The sequence below is a fragment of the Ursus maritimus genome, unplaced genomic scaffold (assembly GCF_017311325.1).
Source record: "Ursus maritimus isolate PB19 unplaced genomic scaffold, ASM1731132v1 scaffold_29, whole genome shotgun sequence".
NCBI lineage: Eukaryota > Metazoa > Chordata > Mammalia > Carnivora > Ursidae > Ursus > Ursus maritimus.
In genome coordinates, this window is record NW_024425452.1 from 29,160,619 (window position 1) to 29,178,027 (window position 17,409).

General features: G+C 38.1%; 1 protein-coding gene across 1 annotated transcript in view; it reads left to right on the forward strand.

The window, feature by feature from the left end:
* Window positions 1-8,727, forward strand: part of MEI4 (meiotic double-stranded break formation protein 4) — a 182,969-nt gene extending 174,242 nt beyond the window's left edge. The window contains exon 4 of the mRNA XM_008684844.1: window positions 8,467-8,727. Within this exon, the coding sequence (XP_008683066.1) occupies window positions 8,467-8,727 (261 nt within the window). The remainder of the gene's footprint in view (window positions 1-8,466) is intronic.
* The last annotated feature ends 8,682 nt before the right edge of the window (window positions 8,728-17,409 follow it).

The following is a 17,409-nucleotide window of genomic DNA, read 5'->3' on the forward strand; positions in this document are numbered from 1 at the left end:
ACAGAACGCTCCGCTACTTTTGTCTACGAAGGACTTCCTTGGTAGAGGAAAGTAGATGAAGATACAGCCTAGGCTCTTTGCACAACTCTAGATGAACAATTTGCAGTGAGCTTGTAACGCTTCTAAAAATTGATCACAGTACGGTACGTGAGTAGTAGCAGTAGCCTGCCTCCAGGTGCAAAGTACCGCATGGATACGACTGTATCTTTTTCACTTTGGGTAAACACATAATGATAATGGGACGCCTGGGTGGCACAGTCAGTTAAGCAACTGACTCTTGGTTTCAGCCAGGTCATGATCTCAGGGTCATGTGATTGAGCCCTGCGTCAGGCTCCCCGCTCAGCATGGAGTCTGCTTGAGATTCTCTCTCTCCCTCTCCCTCTGACCCTCCCACTCATGCTCTCTTTCTAAAATAAATAAATCTTAAAAAAAAAAAAACGATAATGATGATGGTAATAATAACATATAATAGGTAATACTTATTTGAAAATGTGCGTGTTTTAAATGTGTAAATATGTGTATGTATCCTGTCCTGGGTTTTGAACATGCAATTTACTCTCTCAGCAACCCCAGGGAAGAGTTATCCTTGTTATTTCCAAATTTTAGATGGGGAAAGGTAGGTTTAGTGAGGTTACATAACTTGCCCAGCTCACATAGCTAGTAAATGGCAGAGCTGCGATTTAATAAATAATGAATGTGTGTTCGACTGATGTCCTTCCTTTGAAAAAGAAAAAAAAAGTCTTGGTTATTAGTAAGATTCTATTTTCTCAAAGATCTGAACCAACAGGGGCCTCTCCCACATCTGTTCTTATATGGAGTCTCAGCCTAGATATTTTTGTCAAACAAGTACAAATCATCCTTCTCCTTTCTGTGATTTCTTGTCCAAACTCCTAGCCCGCTGCAGGCCATTTTCTTTTTCAGTCTGTTCATTTTGCTATTACTTTATTACATAATTTCAGCCTTAAGAAACAGATTTGAGAAAAGTAGGTAAAATTGGTTAATGAGAAAATCATTATTTTTAAACAAGGCTCATAATGACAGATTTAAATTTTTTGTTATGTATATTCCTTTCATGAGTAGCTTTACATATAAATCTTGCATACTCAAACTGTTTCCCATAGGAAACATGGCAAAATATCAAGATTGCAAATGTTAGTAGTTTCAACAGTTTAGAACTTTCCATCTAAGTTATTCTCAAAATTAGACATAAGCCCTTAGAACCAGTCTCCAGGATTCAGTGTTTTAGGCAGATAATCATACCATTATCTGTATAAAGCAAAAAGGATTAATACCCATTAGATCCTTTTTACTCTCCTTTACCTGGCAATCTGATCAAAAGATGATTCACCAATGTGTACCTCTCACTCCCTTTGAGCCCTGGCTCACAATTCATCTCTAGGAAATCTTTCCCAATTAACTCTACTCTGCTCTGATCAGCCTTTTGCTTTATACACCTTCAGTGTGGTTTGGCACCAAGGTTGTGGGGAAAAGAAAAGAACACTCATTTTTGCAGAGACACGGGTTTAAATGAATGTGTGCTTCTACTGCAGTCATACGGGCACTGGTTTCAAATATACATACGTGGGGCACCTGGATGGCTCAGTCAGTTCAGCACTTGACTCCGGCTCAGGTCACAATCTCAGAATTCTGGGATCGGGAGGGGCCCGCATGCGCTCTTTCTCTCTTACTCTCTCAAATAAATATTTTTTTTAAATATTTTATTTATTTATTTGACAGAGAGAGAGACAGCCAGCGAGAGAGGGAACACAAGCAGGGGGAGTGGGAGAGGAAGAAGCAGGCTCCCGCAGGCTCCCAGCAGAGGAGCCCGATGTGGGACTCGATCCCAGAACGCCAGGATCACGTCCTGAGCCGAAGGCAGATGCTTAACCGCTGTGCCACCCAGGCACCCCTCAAATAAATATTTTTAAAATAAGTAAATAAATAAACAAACATACATTCTATATAATGTGCACACGGTTCTCCTACTCTGTTCTCAAGCCCTGTCACTGCCCTGGTCGTCCTCCAGGTTGCGCTGGCCCCGGAGCCCAGCTCTGCTTATTTAGCAGCTCCTTCAGGACTCTGCCGGGCTTCAGAAGCTGCAAGCTGCTGAGCAAACTGCTGAGAGAGGGTTAACTTCACCCTCCTCAACTCCTTCACTGAAATCTACTGCCTTCTTTGCTTTCTAGTAGATAAAAAAGGCTAAGTTATTAAAACTCAGGGATAAGTTTCCCACTTAATTATCATGGTGACAACTGACCTTTTCCTTTAAAGTATTCTGTTTAATTCATTCTTTTAGAGACTACTAATTTTAGTTGTATCTTACTTATTGCTTCTGTCTAATAAATTCTGGCGTGGAGGATACTGAGCCAATGGTATATTTATATTCAGTGAACATTTAATTGAACATTTAGGTTATTCGCCTATACTCTTTGACTTGATTTTCTGCCCCGTAATGATCCAGTTTTCTCCTTTGCCTCTTGTGCTTGTAGCAATAAGAAAAACGTCGTGTTGTGTTCTCACCCCTTCCATAACAGCATGCTTATTTCTGAAAGCGTCCGACTTCACCGCCACATGCCTTTGGCTAGCACACGTAAATTATCAAACCACTGATTTAATGAACTGTTGCATCTTTATATTTTTCGGTATTAAATGTAAACATCCAAAGTACGAGCCACACTCAAATGTGCAGGACACTTTGTTACATCATCTGCCGTCCGGAAACGTGACTGTTATTGCTGTTTTCTGCATCTCTGTCCTGCCTGTGTCAGAGACAGCACCACCTTCTCAAGGCGAAGAAACCTTCAGAGCCCCCTTCCTGCCGAGATGAACTCTCAAGGTCCCAATTTTATTTTTATTTTTTTAAGATGTTATTTATTGGAAAGAGGGACTGAGCATGAGCGAGAGAGAGAGAGGCGCAAGGGAGGCGAGGAGCAAGGGAGAAGGAGAAGCAGACACCCACCGGGCAGGGAGCCTGACTCAGGGCTCCATCCAGGGCCCTGGGATCATGACCTAAGCTGAAGGCAGATGCTTAACCGACTGAGCCACCGAGGTGCCCCATCACGGTTCCAATGTTAAAAGACCAAAATGGAAGAGGGGGACCCAAGCATAGGAAGGTGCAGCCATCCTGTGTGGGTGCACTGAGCTGCACCATGCCTCCAGAATCTGGTCCTTTTTACTGACGCATTGGTGGCCCTCATCCTCAAGCTCGCAAGGGGCTCCTCTACCTCTAAGTGTGGTATGGGTATTCGGAGCAGGAACAATGCTGAAGAGGGAAGGTGGAGCAGCCTTCTACAAGACTTTGCCTACTACCGCAGAGCTTTCGGGAAGCTCACCCAGTTACTTATATTTGTATCTCGGAGCAGAATTAGCCTTAAGAGAGACTGGAAATAGACATTTTTAGTTGATCTATTGCCACCTTAAGCAAAACTGGGTTTCTTTTGATGAAAAGGGAGGGAGAAATGGATATAGAATAAGCAGATAGCAGTGTCTGCTTCAAGGATAATAAGTCTCCACAAAAATGTCAAGCTAACCTTGACTGAATTCCAACTAAAACAGTAATTAGGAAACTGGCATTATGTGTCTATAGCCTAACTTCAGAATCTAAATTTTGAAGTGAAATTTAGCAGCATGTAAAGAAAATTAATATTTTTCACCACTGAAAAAAATATTTGGAGACTTTAACTTTCTTAAGCCCAGCTCAGGAATAGAAAAATAAATCGAAGTAATGTTTTAATTCTGAAAATACTCTACAAAAATATCTGGTGATTTTTCAACTGAGAAAGTGTTTTCTCTTTTGAAGGTCCCCTGTTATATAAAATGGGATTAGGTAATAGGAAGTAGTCACGGGACTCTAAAAGCTTTCTCTCAAGATTCCTTCAATTCTAAAAGACCTGGATAGGAAGATAAACTGATAGCATTTTATCAGATACAGAAGCCGTCTTGTTCGTGTACCGGGGTCATTCAATCTTCCCAGCAGGATGTTCAGGCAAAACGCTTGAGTATTTTGCTGGCGGGTATGTTCCACCGGTATTGGGTATTTTTTCAACACTGATGTGATTCAGTCTAGTTCGATGCTGAGAGTGTAAAATTAACACCAAATATGGTAGACTATCACCTTAATAGCATTTATTTTCATTTTTATTCAGTGTATGCACTAATTCAGAAAGCGCCTAAGCATATGATTAGGCAGAGCGGGCAGCTTCCAGTGTGAAGAGATCTGGAAACTACAGGAAAGACGGGCCCCACAGACATGCCGTTTCAGTCGTGTTGAAAGGAAAGGCTGCAAAGGCACGTTAGCTAAGCGCATACTTTCCCTAAAGAGAGGAGTTAGTTTCAAATTACTGTTCTATAACTGGTAATATCTTAGAGTAAAAGAATGTATCAAATGATGTGGTATAGGCATTTAGGAGAGAGGTGGAACCCAAGACAGATAAATTCTAGTAAGAGTAAAAGCAAAGTCCAAAACAACATAGAGATGGGGCACTACAGATGGGACCCCCGCCTACCTGGAAGGAGAGCTAAACACGCCCAAAGTAAGACTCTCAAAGCCAATGGAAAGGTACCAAGACACTCTCGGCCTGCTTCACACTCTTGCCCTGGAATTGCCTGGGATGCTACGGCCTTCATCAAAGGGAGAAATTCCCTTGTTTTGTGAGAAGCACCATTTGACAACTTTTTATTGTTCATAAAATTATGTTAAACATGAAAACCAGGATTCACTAAAAATTAAATAATTTCAAAAAAGAATAGTCATTCAGTTCACAAAATTCTATTGTATTTTAAGAACCCAGTGAGATAAATGCTGGACTATATAGCTAATATTATCAATAGAGGTAAACCCTAAAATATTGCGACACTCCTGCCTAGATTATCATTATAGAGTACTGCACATTGTTGTAAAGTGTCAAAGTGAATGAAATAAATGTGCCCTTCTGCTACAGAATTTGTATTTCAGCACTTCCTAATTTATGTTAATGTCTAATTAGGTTAAGCAGCTATGTTTATAACATAGTTCCAAGGAAGAATTATCTGTTAACTCCGATAGGATTTGCACTGTCTATGGTCATTAGTGAACAGGTTGACAAATATTTAAGTATTGCTGACAAGATCAGGTTAAACCCATACTGTGAATTTTTTTAGTTTAGAATAAGGAAAGTATTTGAAAAGTACGTTTAATATTGAAAAATGTCACTGTGATTCTCCTTCAGACAGTAACCAGTATGTATCTATAGTAGTTCCTTTTACATTAGTGTGATTTCTGTTCAATTCAAAACAATAAATGTATATTGACATCTACTATGGGCAAGATGGATAGTGTTTTAGGAATTGTAGAAACTGTAGTGACAGGAACACATATGCTCTCTCAACATGTTTGGAATCTAAATGGGTGATGAAATAAATATAAACCAACCAGAATACACGGCAAATAGTTCAAACTTACAAAACTGAGGGGCTCAAAAAAGGCTCAGTGGATATGTGGCATCTGTGGTAGGCACTGAAGGCTGATCACGGTCCTAGAAATCAGAGATTGACGAGAGAGGCCATTCTAGATCAAAAGAATCGGCACACAGATATTAGGTATATTCACTTAAGAATGTAGAGTCCAGTTTGGTAGGAGTGTGACATATAGGCAGTTGGAGAAATAGTTCTTATTACAAGCACTTTAAAGGAAAGTCTCAAAGAGAACAAGTAATCCTAAAATTTGTATGAAAACACAAAAGAACCTGAGTAGCCAAAGCAAACTTGAGAAAGAAAAACAAAGCTGAAGGCATCATGCTTCCTGATTTCAAACTATATTACAATGCTATAGTAATCAAAACAGTATGGAATAGGCATAAAATCATATACATGGATCAGTGGAGCAGAATAGAGAGCCCAGAAATAAACCCACACGTATATGGTCAATTATTTTATGGCAAAAGGGCCAAGAATGTACAATGGGGAAAGTAGCCTCTTCAATAAATGGCGCTGGGAAAACTGGACAGCCACATGCAAAAGAATGAAACTGAACCACTATTTAATATCATACCAAACAATAACTAAAAATGGATTAAAGACTTGAATTTAAGATCTGAAACCATAAAACTCTTAGAAGAAAACATAGGTAGTAAGCTCCTTGACATTGGTCTTAGAAATTAGTTTTTGGAATTGACACCTTAAAGCAAAGGCAAAAAAAAGGTAAAAAGAAATAATTGGCACTATATCAAACTAAAAAGCTTCTGCACAACAAAGGAAACCATCAACAAAATAAAAGGCAGCCTACTGAAAGGGAGAAAATATTTGCAAATCAAATACCAAATAAGGGCTTAATATCCAAAATATATAAAGAACTTATACAACTCAATAGCAAAAACACAATCCAATTACAAAATGGGCAGAGGATCTGAATAGATGTTTTTCCAAGGAAGACATAACAGGTACATGGAAAGATGCCCAACATAACTAATTATCAGGGAAATGCAAATCAAAACCACAGTGACATAGCTCCTTACACGTGTCAGAATGCTGTTATCAAAAAGAGAGAAATAATAAATGTTGGTGAGACTGTGGAGAAGAGAGAACCCTTGTGTTCCCACAGTCAGGGGGAATGTAAACTGGTGCAGCCATTATGGAAGACACTATCCAGATTCCTCAAAAAATTAAAAACAGAATTACCATATGATCCAACAATTCCACTTCCAGGTATTTATCCAGAGAAAAAGAAAACACTAATTCAAAAGTATATATGTATTATCATGTTCATTGCAGCATTATTTACAATAGCCAAGACGTGGGGAGAGCTTAAATGTTCACTGATGGAGGAACGGATAAAGATGTTATGGTGTGTGTATGTATATACATGTATGTATATGTACATATACTTACATATTTATATATATGTGTATGTACATACTCACTTGTCACAAATGGCAAGATTTCATTCTTTGTTTATGGCTGAAGAATAACCCATCGTATGTGTATGTATGGACCTTGAGGGCAATATGGTAAATGATATAAGTCAGACAGAAAAAATAAATAAATACCATATAATACAGTTATATGTGGGATATTTTAAAAAACCAAAACCAAAACCAAGCTCATGGATATAAAGAACGGACTGGTAGTTGCCTGACATGGGAGTTAGTTAGGGGGTGGCTGAAATGGGTGAAGGGAATGGAAAGGTACAAATTTCCAGTTATAAAATAAATTTAAGTCATGGGGATACAGTGTACAGTATGGTGACTGTAGTTAATAACACTGAATTGCATGTTTGAAAGTAGCCAGGAGAGTGGATCTTGAAAGTCCTCCTCACAAGAAAAAGAATTTGGTAACTATGTAAGTGATAGATGTTAACTAGACTTACTGTGGTGATCGTTTTGCAATATATAACAATATCAAATCATTATGTGATACTGAAGCTAGCATGTTATATCATCAATTATACCTCAATAAAAAGAAAGTATATATTTAACTGTTTATAGGACCATCTTGTTATGGAATACATTCCTCTGGGCTCTAGAAGAAGGTTTCTTTTTATTTATTAGAGTGGATAGATTTGGGGAATGTTTCCAACACGTGTCTTAATAAGCAAATGTTAAAGTCAGTTTAAACCTTTAAACTGACGTCTCTATTCCCTCATGTTGTGCTTTCCATTGTCTACTTTTTAGGCCTTACTTTGATTCGTCTCACTTTCAATCATCTAGGGCCAAACAGTAACTTCTCAAGACACATCTGCATTTTCCCTCATAACCATGTGTGTGATTCTACACAATCTAATCCCCTTCCTCCTCGATTTGTGTAGACTCAGAATGAGATCATGTCTGGTCTCTTAGAGATCCATGTCTGGTCTCTTAGAGATCATAACTCTTCTAGGACGGAGTTATACACTGAAACATATTCTTAGGGCACCTGGGTGGTTCCATAGTTAAGTGTCTGCCTTTGGCTCAGGTCATGATCCTGGGGTCCTGGGATCGAGCCCCACATCAGGCTCCCTGATCAGTGGGGAGTCTGCTTCTCCCTCCGCCTTTCCCCCTGCTTGTGCTCTCTGTCTCTCTCTTTCTCTAACAAATAAATAAGATCTTTAAAAAAAGAAGAAGAAAGAAACATTCTTAAAACCCTACCCCCAAGATCTTTATCATTGGCAGGAGTGTCGGGCACTGGAAGTCCTTCCCACAACACACAAGACATTGCCAAGTATTCTCAGATTCATCTGAGTAATGAATTATAGCAGTAAGACAGAGAAAGGATTTTGAGCTTTATAAACCGTCAAGAGAAAAAAATCATTCACCAAGACTGTAAAGTGTTTGAAAGAAAGGAAATGTTCTCCTTTGTTCTCCCTCCATCCCAATTAAAGGAACAGGAAGATAGAAAGTGTTAAATATACGAAGAATTTACTTTTTGTCGGAAAATTTAATACCTTTATTTGGCTTTTTCTGAGCTGAGCTACAACCAATATGTGTTTTTAAGGAGTTTGTTGTTTATTTGCAGGTTCAAGCCGGTTATGTGACACACTATGAAAATATTTTCTCCCTGTTCTGGGTTCTGGAGCAGCTTCTTCAAAAGGAAAACAAAGAAGGCAACGCTTCAGGTGGAGGGCATGATGACCAAGAAATCAAGAAATTTCTTCAAAAGCATGATGAAACTATTTTCCAACTCTCTGATGCGTTTCCTTTATTTACTTTTTATTTGTGGAGACTGGGCATTCTCTTGAACTCAGTAGAAACTGTTGAGAGTAACTCACTTCCTTAGCAATTTACTAAATGTCAGAAGCATACTGAAGTATGAAGATCTCCTTACAAGATTTTCAAGAATATTTTTAAATGAGCATTTTAAAGGGATGTCTAAATATAATCATTAATTCAGTAGTTTTAAATTGTATATAAAAATTATGAGTCATATTTCTATACTAAAATCAGCCAGTTTCAGTTGAGAATGTCCTTATTTCCATGTAACTGTAGTTTACAACGTTACTCAATATAGTCTAGCTCTGTTATTCTCTCTAATGGACCATTAATTGTCTATCTCATAAACAATATTTACATTTTAAAAGATTTACATGGAATAGATAGTAAAAGGCAGAAGAGATCTTAAAAGTTTTGTTGCTTTATCAACAGTCTTTAAGTGGTTATAAATGAAACTTTTAAAACTTTGTTCTTACATGGTTTCATTTATATCATTGTCTATCATCTTAGAGGATGATTCTTTAACATTTATAAACCGAATGGCCCTCAATTTCATAAAATCAACATATTAAGTCCTTTGAAAGTACTAATTCATTGTTTAAAATGTTTGTTTTTAAAGTGTTTGTTTTGATTCTGTTTATTATGTATAATATTCCTGTTGTTGTTAAAATGTACTTTAGTCATGTATAATTAAATCATTAAGGATATTCTTACAAATCTAACATCTGCCCAGAAATATACTTATTGAGAGTTATTTATACTTATTAAAAGTATTAGTTGAATTTTCCAGTTACACAGCTTCATTGACTTTATTTCAATTATTAAATTCATAACCAACTAGCTTAATGAGTACACATTATGTACTTTCCTATTGTGCAATTTAGGGCACAACAAATACAAATTTACTTTATTATGTGCGATATTGTTTCATAAGTTAATTACCATTTCTAAATGCCATTGGTATTTAAAAAAAATGAGTGTATATAAAATCATATCATCATCTGCCACAGTTATTTTTGGAATTATTTCTAGCTTTCTAGAAAAGAAACCCTTTCTTATAAAACTCAATGTATCTAACAGTCACCTATCGTTATGTAACAAACTACAAAATCTCAGTGGCATACAACAATCAATATTTCTCAAGTGACTGTGGGTCAGTCACTTGGGGATGGGCTCATCTGAACTGGATTCTGCTGGAAAGCTCTGCTCAGCCTGCAGATCCCACTGAGCTAGGCTCTTTATTATAAATCGGGCTTTGGTCTCTTCCATTGTGCTTGTTCTGGGGCCCAGGTTGAGGGACACAGCCACTCGGGGCAGCTACTCAGGCTCCTCTGGCAATGGCAGATTGGCAAGGGGCAAAGGGCTAGACTGAGAAACGCTACACTGTGATTGTCCACGTGCTTAGTCAAAGTGCATCAAATGGCGAAGCGCAGAGAAAAGAGGCAGGGAGGTACCTTCTACCCAGAGTGGGAGAACTTGCAAAGTTCCACGGCAAAGGGCATGGATACAGGAGAGATTGGAGAATTGGGGCAAATAATTTACTTTACCACACACACCAGCTGAACCCAAGGAGGGTATTCCAGATCCTGAATTAGGAGGAATTTTTCTAATATTTGATTCCTGGGATTTATATAGTTGATGACACCACACAAAATCCTCTACCCATGACATCTCCCCATCCTCACTCTTAATGATCAGACAAGGTTGGTAAATATACAAGCAACTGCAGTGGCCCTTTTCCCATTGCGGCCAGCTGACATAATGATCCTAGGAAGACTTGTGTAACTAGGACAGATTTCTTAATTCTAGTAGTCTTTAAAGCTTCATGGTCTGAAAACTAGCCTAGAAAATGTATTTATTTTAGAAGAACAGACCAGATGTTGGGATCATCACTGATGTACAAAACAGAGATACATATTACCTCCATTTGGTATTATTTTTTGTAAACACTTAAGTTTAATCAATTATATGACACCTAACCCTTCATTATACTGTGTCTCAGTCTCTAACAGTGTTGACTGTACAGTACATTTAGTATTGAGGTCTAAATCTGCTGGTGAAAAAGAAGATGAAATGAGATATTTGTATCTCTGTTTCAAAAAAGTGGTGTAAGTTAGTGAATGAATGATTTAAGCTGGAATTAAAATGATTTAAAAATGTAGCATTTAAGATTTGATTAATGTCTAACTTTACAATTAAAATTCAGGGTATAATAATGGAGACAGTAGAAATTAGGCAGTGCTGAAATTGATTTTAGGATAGGATGGGAAATAGAGAGGACCACCAGGCAATACTAAAAATGAAAAACGATAAAAATGATAATAAGTCCTAACATTCATACAGTAGACATATAACACTCCTGTAGCGTAGATATAAGAGACGCCAGGCACTGAGCTAAGCATTTTACACATATTGACTCATTTAATTCTCCCAACAGCCCTATGTGATAAATAAAATTATGATGTCCATTTTAGAGATGAGGAACTCAGGCAAAGGAACGTTCAACAGCTCTCCCAACATCACAGCACCAGGAAGAGGCAGACTTAGGTTTTACCCCCAGGAGTTCTGTCTTCCCAGTCCACACTCCTAATTAATCTGCTACACTTCCTGTTCATTGCAAACTGCGCTGACACTTGGTGAAAGTTTCACAAATGCCACTTCTTGGGAATTGTCACCGAAGCTTTATAGGCCCTCAACTACAAATCTTACACCAAGTTAATGAGCTTATTTTGGAGTCTTCAGCCCCTGAAGAGCAGCTGTCCGACCTACCACCATCTCAGAACAACAGCATACTTGTTCTTTGCTACATTGTAATATTTTACTATAGTAAAGACTCTAGGTAAGTTACAGATCCTCTTGGAACAATTATGTTCTAAAAAGTACAAGGCTGTCTCTAAAGATGGGGTGGGTGAACTATCAGCTGCAGTGCTCAGCCCGGAGGGAAGAGAAAACAAATCTGATTGTTTTATCCTTGGATCTATAAATAGATATTGGTGGTATTTAATGCAATTCCTTTACAAACTTGTACTTTTCCATCATACTTGTTGGCGTCCTATAAATAAGGGCAGTTATCAGAGAAAGGCAAGAATAAAAGCCATTTACTTTTCAGATTTTTATGTAAATCTGTAGATTTTTTAAAAATACTGATGCCTCTGGCTTATGAGAACATGGTTTTGTTTATTCATCAAATATTAAGCACTAACTTTGTGCACAAACCAGTTATTTGCACATATGAACAATAAACATAATAAGTTTTAGCTTTTATCAAATTTATAAAGCAGAACTTTGTTTTTGTGGTCACTCTAACAACCCAACAATATCAACAGCTTGTATTTGCTGAGGGAGATCGTTAGAGTGATAACATTTACCTAATTTTGAAAAAAAAAAAAAGAAGAAAGGATTTTTATTATTGAAAGCCAGTTCGTTCTTCTTAAATTATTTATAGAATTGACGGCACTAAATTCATCTGGTCAATGAACAGGCTGCTCCTTTAAGAACTGCCTAAATATTATGGGCTATGATTGACACATAGGAAATGACCTTGACATCTTTTTTGTTTTTTGTTTAATATGAAAGTCCTTTAACTAGTTTTAAGAATCTATTACTATAGGAAACAAAGCTTGTATAAAGATCAGTCTAACATTCATCCCAAATTACTTGACTGAAATTTTTTTTAGCTTTCTCTCAATGTGCCTTAAAATTCCGAAGTAGGATTTTGGGAACTTTAGTTATTCCTGATTCATTTTAAATGAGTAGCAAATTTGGGACACCTGGGTGGCTTAGTTGGTTAAGTGTCCAACTCTTCTTGGTTTTGGCTCAGGTCATGATCTCAGGGTCATGGGATCGAGCCCCGTGTGGGGCTCCACTCTCAGTGGAGAGTCTGTTTGGGATTCTCTCTCGCCTTCTCCCTCTACCCTTCCCCCCCTCTCTAAAATAAATAAATCTTTTAAAAAAATAAATAAAATAAGTAACAAAGTTAAAACATATCTGTCAACCTTAATAACACCTTTTACATTCATTTTTTAGTTGCTTCACTAAACTTACTCTCCACTGGTGGCATTTTTTTAATCCAACTTTATGAGCCATAAATTATAGCTTTCCGTATCAGTCTTGGTAAAGAATGACAACAATGCAGAGAGATGCAGACATGATGTTACTTTACTCTTATGTGGGCCCCCCCCCAAATAATATCAGAGTGTTCATCTTTCTCCCCAGAGATCTGTCTTTATAGATAAGTCAAATATAGTTTAGTTGTAAATATATTATTCTATTTCTCAGACCTAGAGATGAAATTCTACCTTCTTTATATCCTTCTGGAATATGGTGTGACAATAAATAAATAACTAATAAATGATGGCTTGTTCTCAACTCTTGTGTTTATTTCCACCATGTTGCGTCTTTACCACATTACTGTGAGCTCCAAGTTGCCTAAGGACAGCACCCCTGACCTAATGAAGGAACAGAGCTATCACTGCTTTAGCTTTAACGGCATAACTACTAAGATATTTTCATGAATGATTAATGATTTCAGGAGCATTAGAAATGCTAGACACTCAACCAGCAAGGAAAAGGATGTATTTGTTCTTACTTCTCTCTCGCATACACTGAAATTCAACATTCATTTTATAAAAAGAGATCCTAATCTTTTGAAACTAATTTTTTAAAGTTTGGGGGGGGGGATTCTCCTTTTTTTTATCTTGTGGTCTTTAAGGGGTTCCACTACATGTATTGGCTACATCTTTGGTGCCTTTTTGCCGTAACTTGCATCAAGGATATGGAGCAGACCCCTGGCACTGCCCTGTCATGACCGTCCTCTCTTGGAGAACTCCAGGCAAGGCATTCTTCTGAGAGGAGTAACCACGGGCCTTTAAACTGTGTGGCTCATTCCCTTCCACAGTGGCCCATGACCGAGAAGCAGAGTTCACCACAGCTGATCACCTTATCTTGCAACTTGATAACTTCTAAGAAAGAGCACACCAGAGACTAGACTGAGAGAATATGTTTTCTCCGATTATAAAACAAAAAGCAACAGAGCTGGAAATAATTCTATAGAAATGTGAGGATGTCTCCAACTCCAAATGAGTATAGTGATATGATTCCCATGCAAAAACTTAAAATAATAATAATTTCTGAAGCTAGTATGATCTTGGAATATGAGGTACTTTTCTTTCACACAGACTCTCTTCTACACATATCATATAATCCATGTGCCTTTTTGTACCATCACTGTATTAAGGCAGGTAGTAAGACCCAGAATGCTAAGCTTAGCATGAGCTAGACCCTCCACCAAGTTCTTTAATTTATTGTTTTGCTGAAACCTTCTAACAACCATTGAGGTTAAGTATATTATTATCCCCAGTTCGAGTAGGAAGCACGCACAGACCATGTAAGTCATTTGCCCATGGTCACAGGGCTGGGGGAAAAAAAATCAGAGCCATGGTTAAAATAGGCAACAAGCAACTGAGTCAACAGTCCTCCCCGTCAGTACTCAGCTACCCACAGCTGCTGCTCCCGAACTGTGCAAAAGTAGAAAGTGAGTTCGGAGAAGGGATACTCTGATTGTAAAACTCCAGCTCGCATTCTTTTTAAAGAGTTCCTCTTAGACATAGGCCTCATGCCCTTATTATGATAATTATAGTGGTAGGAAATTTACACTCGATTAAGTAAAATTGGATGACGGAAAATATACTGTTAAGTTTGGAAGAATAAAAGAAGTGTGCTAAGACCTAGAGATTTCCAATTGGTGGAATTTATTTAAATGAAATAGACATAAATTCTGCTCTAGTATCTGATTGTTTTGCAAGCCAGTGTAACACTTTCTAAGGAAATGCAAGTTAAATCTTCCAAAATGGAAGGATCAAGATCAGACAACCGTGTACGGATTAGAGTTAATTCCTAAGTCTTAGACATGGAAATAAATAATACACATGAAGCATAGTTTCTCTATACCAGCTCCAAAATCGTACTTCTTTTGCTGTGAGTATAAAGAAAAATATCTCTATTTCCTGATTAGAACTGATCAGTATAATCCTATTGACAATATTTGACATTTCTAAAGCGTCTTATGAAGTAGAAAGAAAACGTCTCTATAATTCCTTACTTCACAGGGGAAAAACATATAAATAAATAATGATTTAAAAACATCTCAGTGATATGTTCTCAAAAAAAAAAAAAAAAAAAAAACTTCAGGCAGCTCTTGTTTACCCATTTTCCTTCGTTCTGGAGAAAAGAGATGTGAGGACTTTTCCCTGCACTCTGCCTTGTCAATCAGCACTACAGCCCAATTTCATTTGAGAGGCTTTCTGTTCTTACCATATTGAACAACAGTGCAGCCCAGAAGAAAACACATTCTAGAAGGCACAGATGAAAAGGCAGGGTGCGGGTTGTGGGGGTAATGGAAGAACAGAGAACAGAGCGCCATGATGGCCAAGCCACAGTGTGACTTAGGACAACTAATTTCATACTCTCATTTTCGCATTATAACATAGAGCATTTGTTTTTCAGTTTTAAAGTGTAAGGAACAAAGAGTTCCTTTGTACTTCTGCTCAGGAAATGTGTTTCTTTAGAATGTATGCATAGATGATTAGACTAAAATTGTTAAATGTAACTACCCATTATTACTAAATGTTATTGCAGAGCACTGGGAGTTTTGTCTCTCCTGTCGTCATGGAGATCTTTCAGTGATAAACTTGCTACACATTTTACAAGGCCCAGTACTTGGGAGTTAAAAGATGAGGATATCACTCTATCCCTGTTATATAAATAAAACCTCCATTTCTTTATTGTTATTATTTTTTCTTCTTAAGAGCACATGTGGGTGTGCGGGGGCAGGGGGCAGAGGGGGAGGGAGAGAGAGAATCTCAAGCAGGCTCCACACCCAGCATAGAGCTGGACATGGGGCTTGATCTCACAACTCTGAGATCCTGACCTGATCCTAAATCAAGAGTCAGATGCTCAACCCTCTGAGCCACCTAGGCACCCTTCTTCATTGTTAATTTTATTTTTTTTATAATATTTTTTTTATCATGTTGGTCACCATACACTATATCTCCAGTTTTTGATGCAATGTTCCATGATTCATTATTTGTGTATAACACCCAGTGCACCATGCAATACGTGCCCTCCTTAATACCCATCACTGGCCTATCCCAGTCCCTCACCCCCCTCCACCCGAAGCCCTCAGTTTGTTTCCCAGACTCCATAGTCTCTGGTTCATTCCCCCTTCTGTTTACCCCCCCCTTCATTCTTCCCTTCCTTCTCCTACCGATCTTCCTGCTATTTCTTATGTTCCATAAATGAGTGAAACCATATGATAATTGTCTTTCTCTGCTTGACGTATTTCACTTAGCATAACCTCCTCCAGTCCCATCCATGTTGTTGCAAATGTTGGGTAATCGTTCTGATGGCTGAGTAATATTCCATTGTATATATGGACCACATCTTCTTAATCCAGTCATCTCTTGAAGGGCATCTCGGCTCCTTCCACAATTTGGCTATTGTGGACAATGCTGCTATGAACATTGGGGTGCGTATGGCCCTCCTCTCCACTACGTCCGTATCTTTGGGGTAAATACCCAATAGTGCAATTGCTGGGTCATAGGGTAGCTCTATTTTTAACTTTTTAAGGGACCTCCACACTGTTTTCCAAAGTGGCTGTACCAACTTGCATTCCCACCAACAGTGTAAGAGGGATCTCCTTACTCCACATCCTCTCCAACATTTGTTGTCAATTTTTGCCATTTTAACTGGCATAAGGTGGTATCTCAATGTGGTTTTGATTTGAATTTCCCTGATGGCTAATGATTTTGAACATTTTTTCATGTGTCTGTTAGCCATTTGTATGTCTTCATTGGAAAAGTGTCTGTTCATATCTTCTGCCCATTTTTTGATTTGATTATTTGTTTCTGGTGTATTGAGTTTGAGAAGTTCTTTGTAGAGCAATGGAAGAATAGAGAACCCAGAAATGGACCCTCAGCTCTTCAATCAGTCCTCCAGAGGTCTTGATTCATTAAGACACAGTGGTATATTTAAGATACCTCTTTCCTACCAACCAGAGAGTTCAGGAATGGATTTCATATGACTGCACCCGAGGCAAACAAATGCTTTGTACACCGTTCACATGGCAGACTTTTTGCCCTGGCTCCTGATTGTCATTCTAGTTCCCCTTTGATTCTGGATTCTCATCCTGAATGCTACCAGGACAGTGGATAATAGTTCTCCTTTTAGAAATAACAGCTTAATTTCCTTTTGTGTCCTATGTCTTTGCCCTATTGTGCATGGTCCTTTTTAATACTAAAAAATCAAGATGCCTTTTTTTTCCTAGCTGGAAGGTATTCGCATGGCACCAGTCAACCCATTTGGAAATTCCCTCTCTAAAGTCAATGCTGTGCAGAATCACTGAAATCGGCTATAGCTTATTCACTATGGCAGCAACACACTAATGGGATTGTTGACAATTTTTGCTGCTTGCCTCCCCAAATTACCTACTTTCTGCCTTTTTCTAAACCTGATCCTTCAGCTTTTCAATTCAATCTGTGAGTTAACAGATTTTCTTAAATGACATTGCTTTTCTGTTTATGTTAATCAGAGATGATTTCTGTAGCTTAGAACTGCTGACCCCTACCAAATATGCCCACCAAACTGTGGTCCTGTTACCCTTGTTTGTTCCTGTGAGTGCCCTCCATAACATGGCTGGACCATTCTTCCAGTATTTTTCTCTTCCAGTTTCCCTAGCATCTAATGACATTCC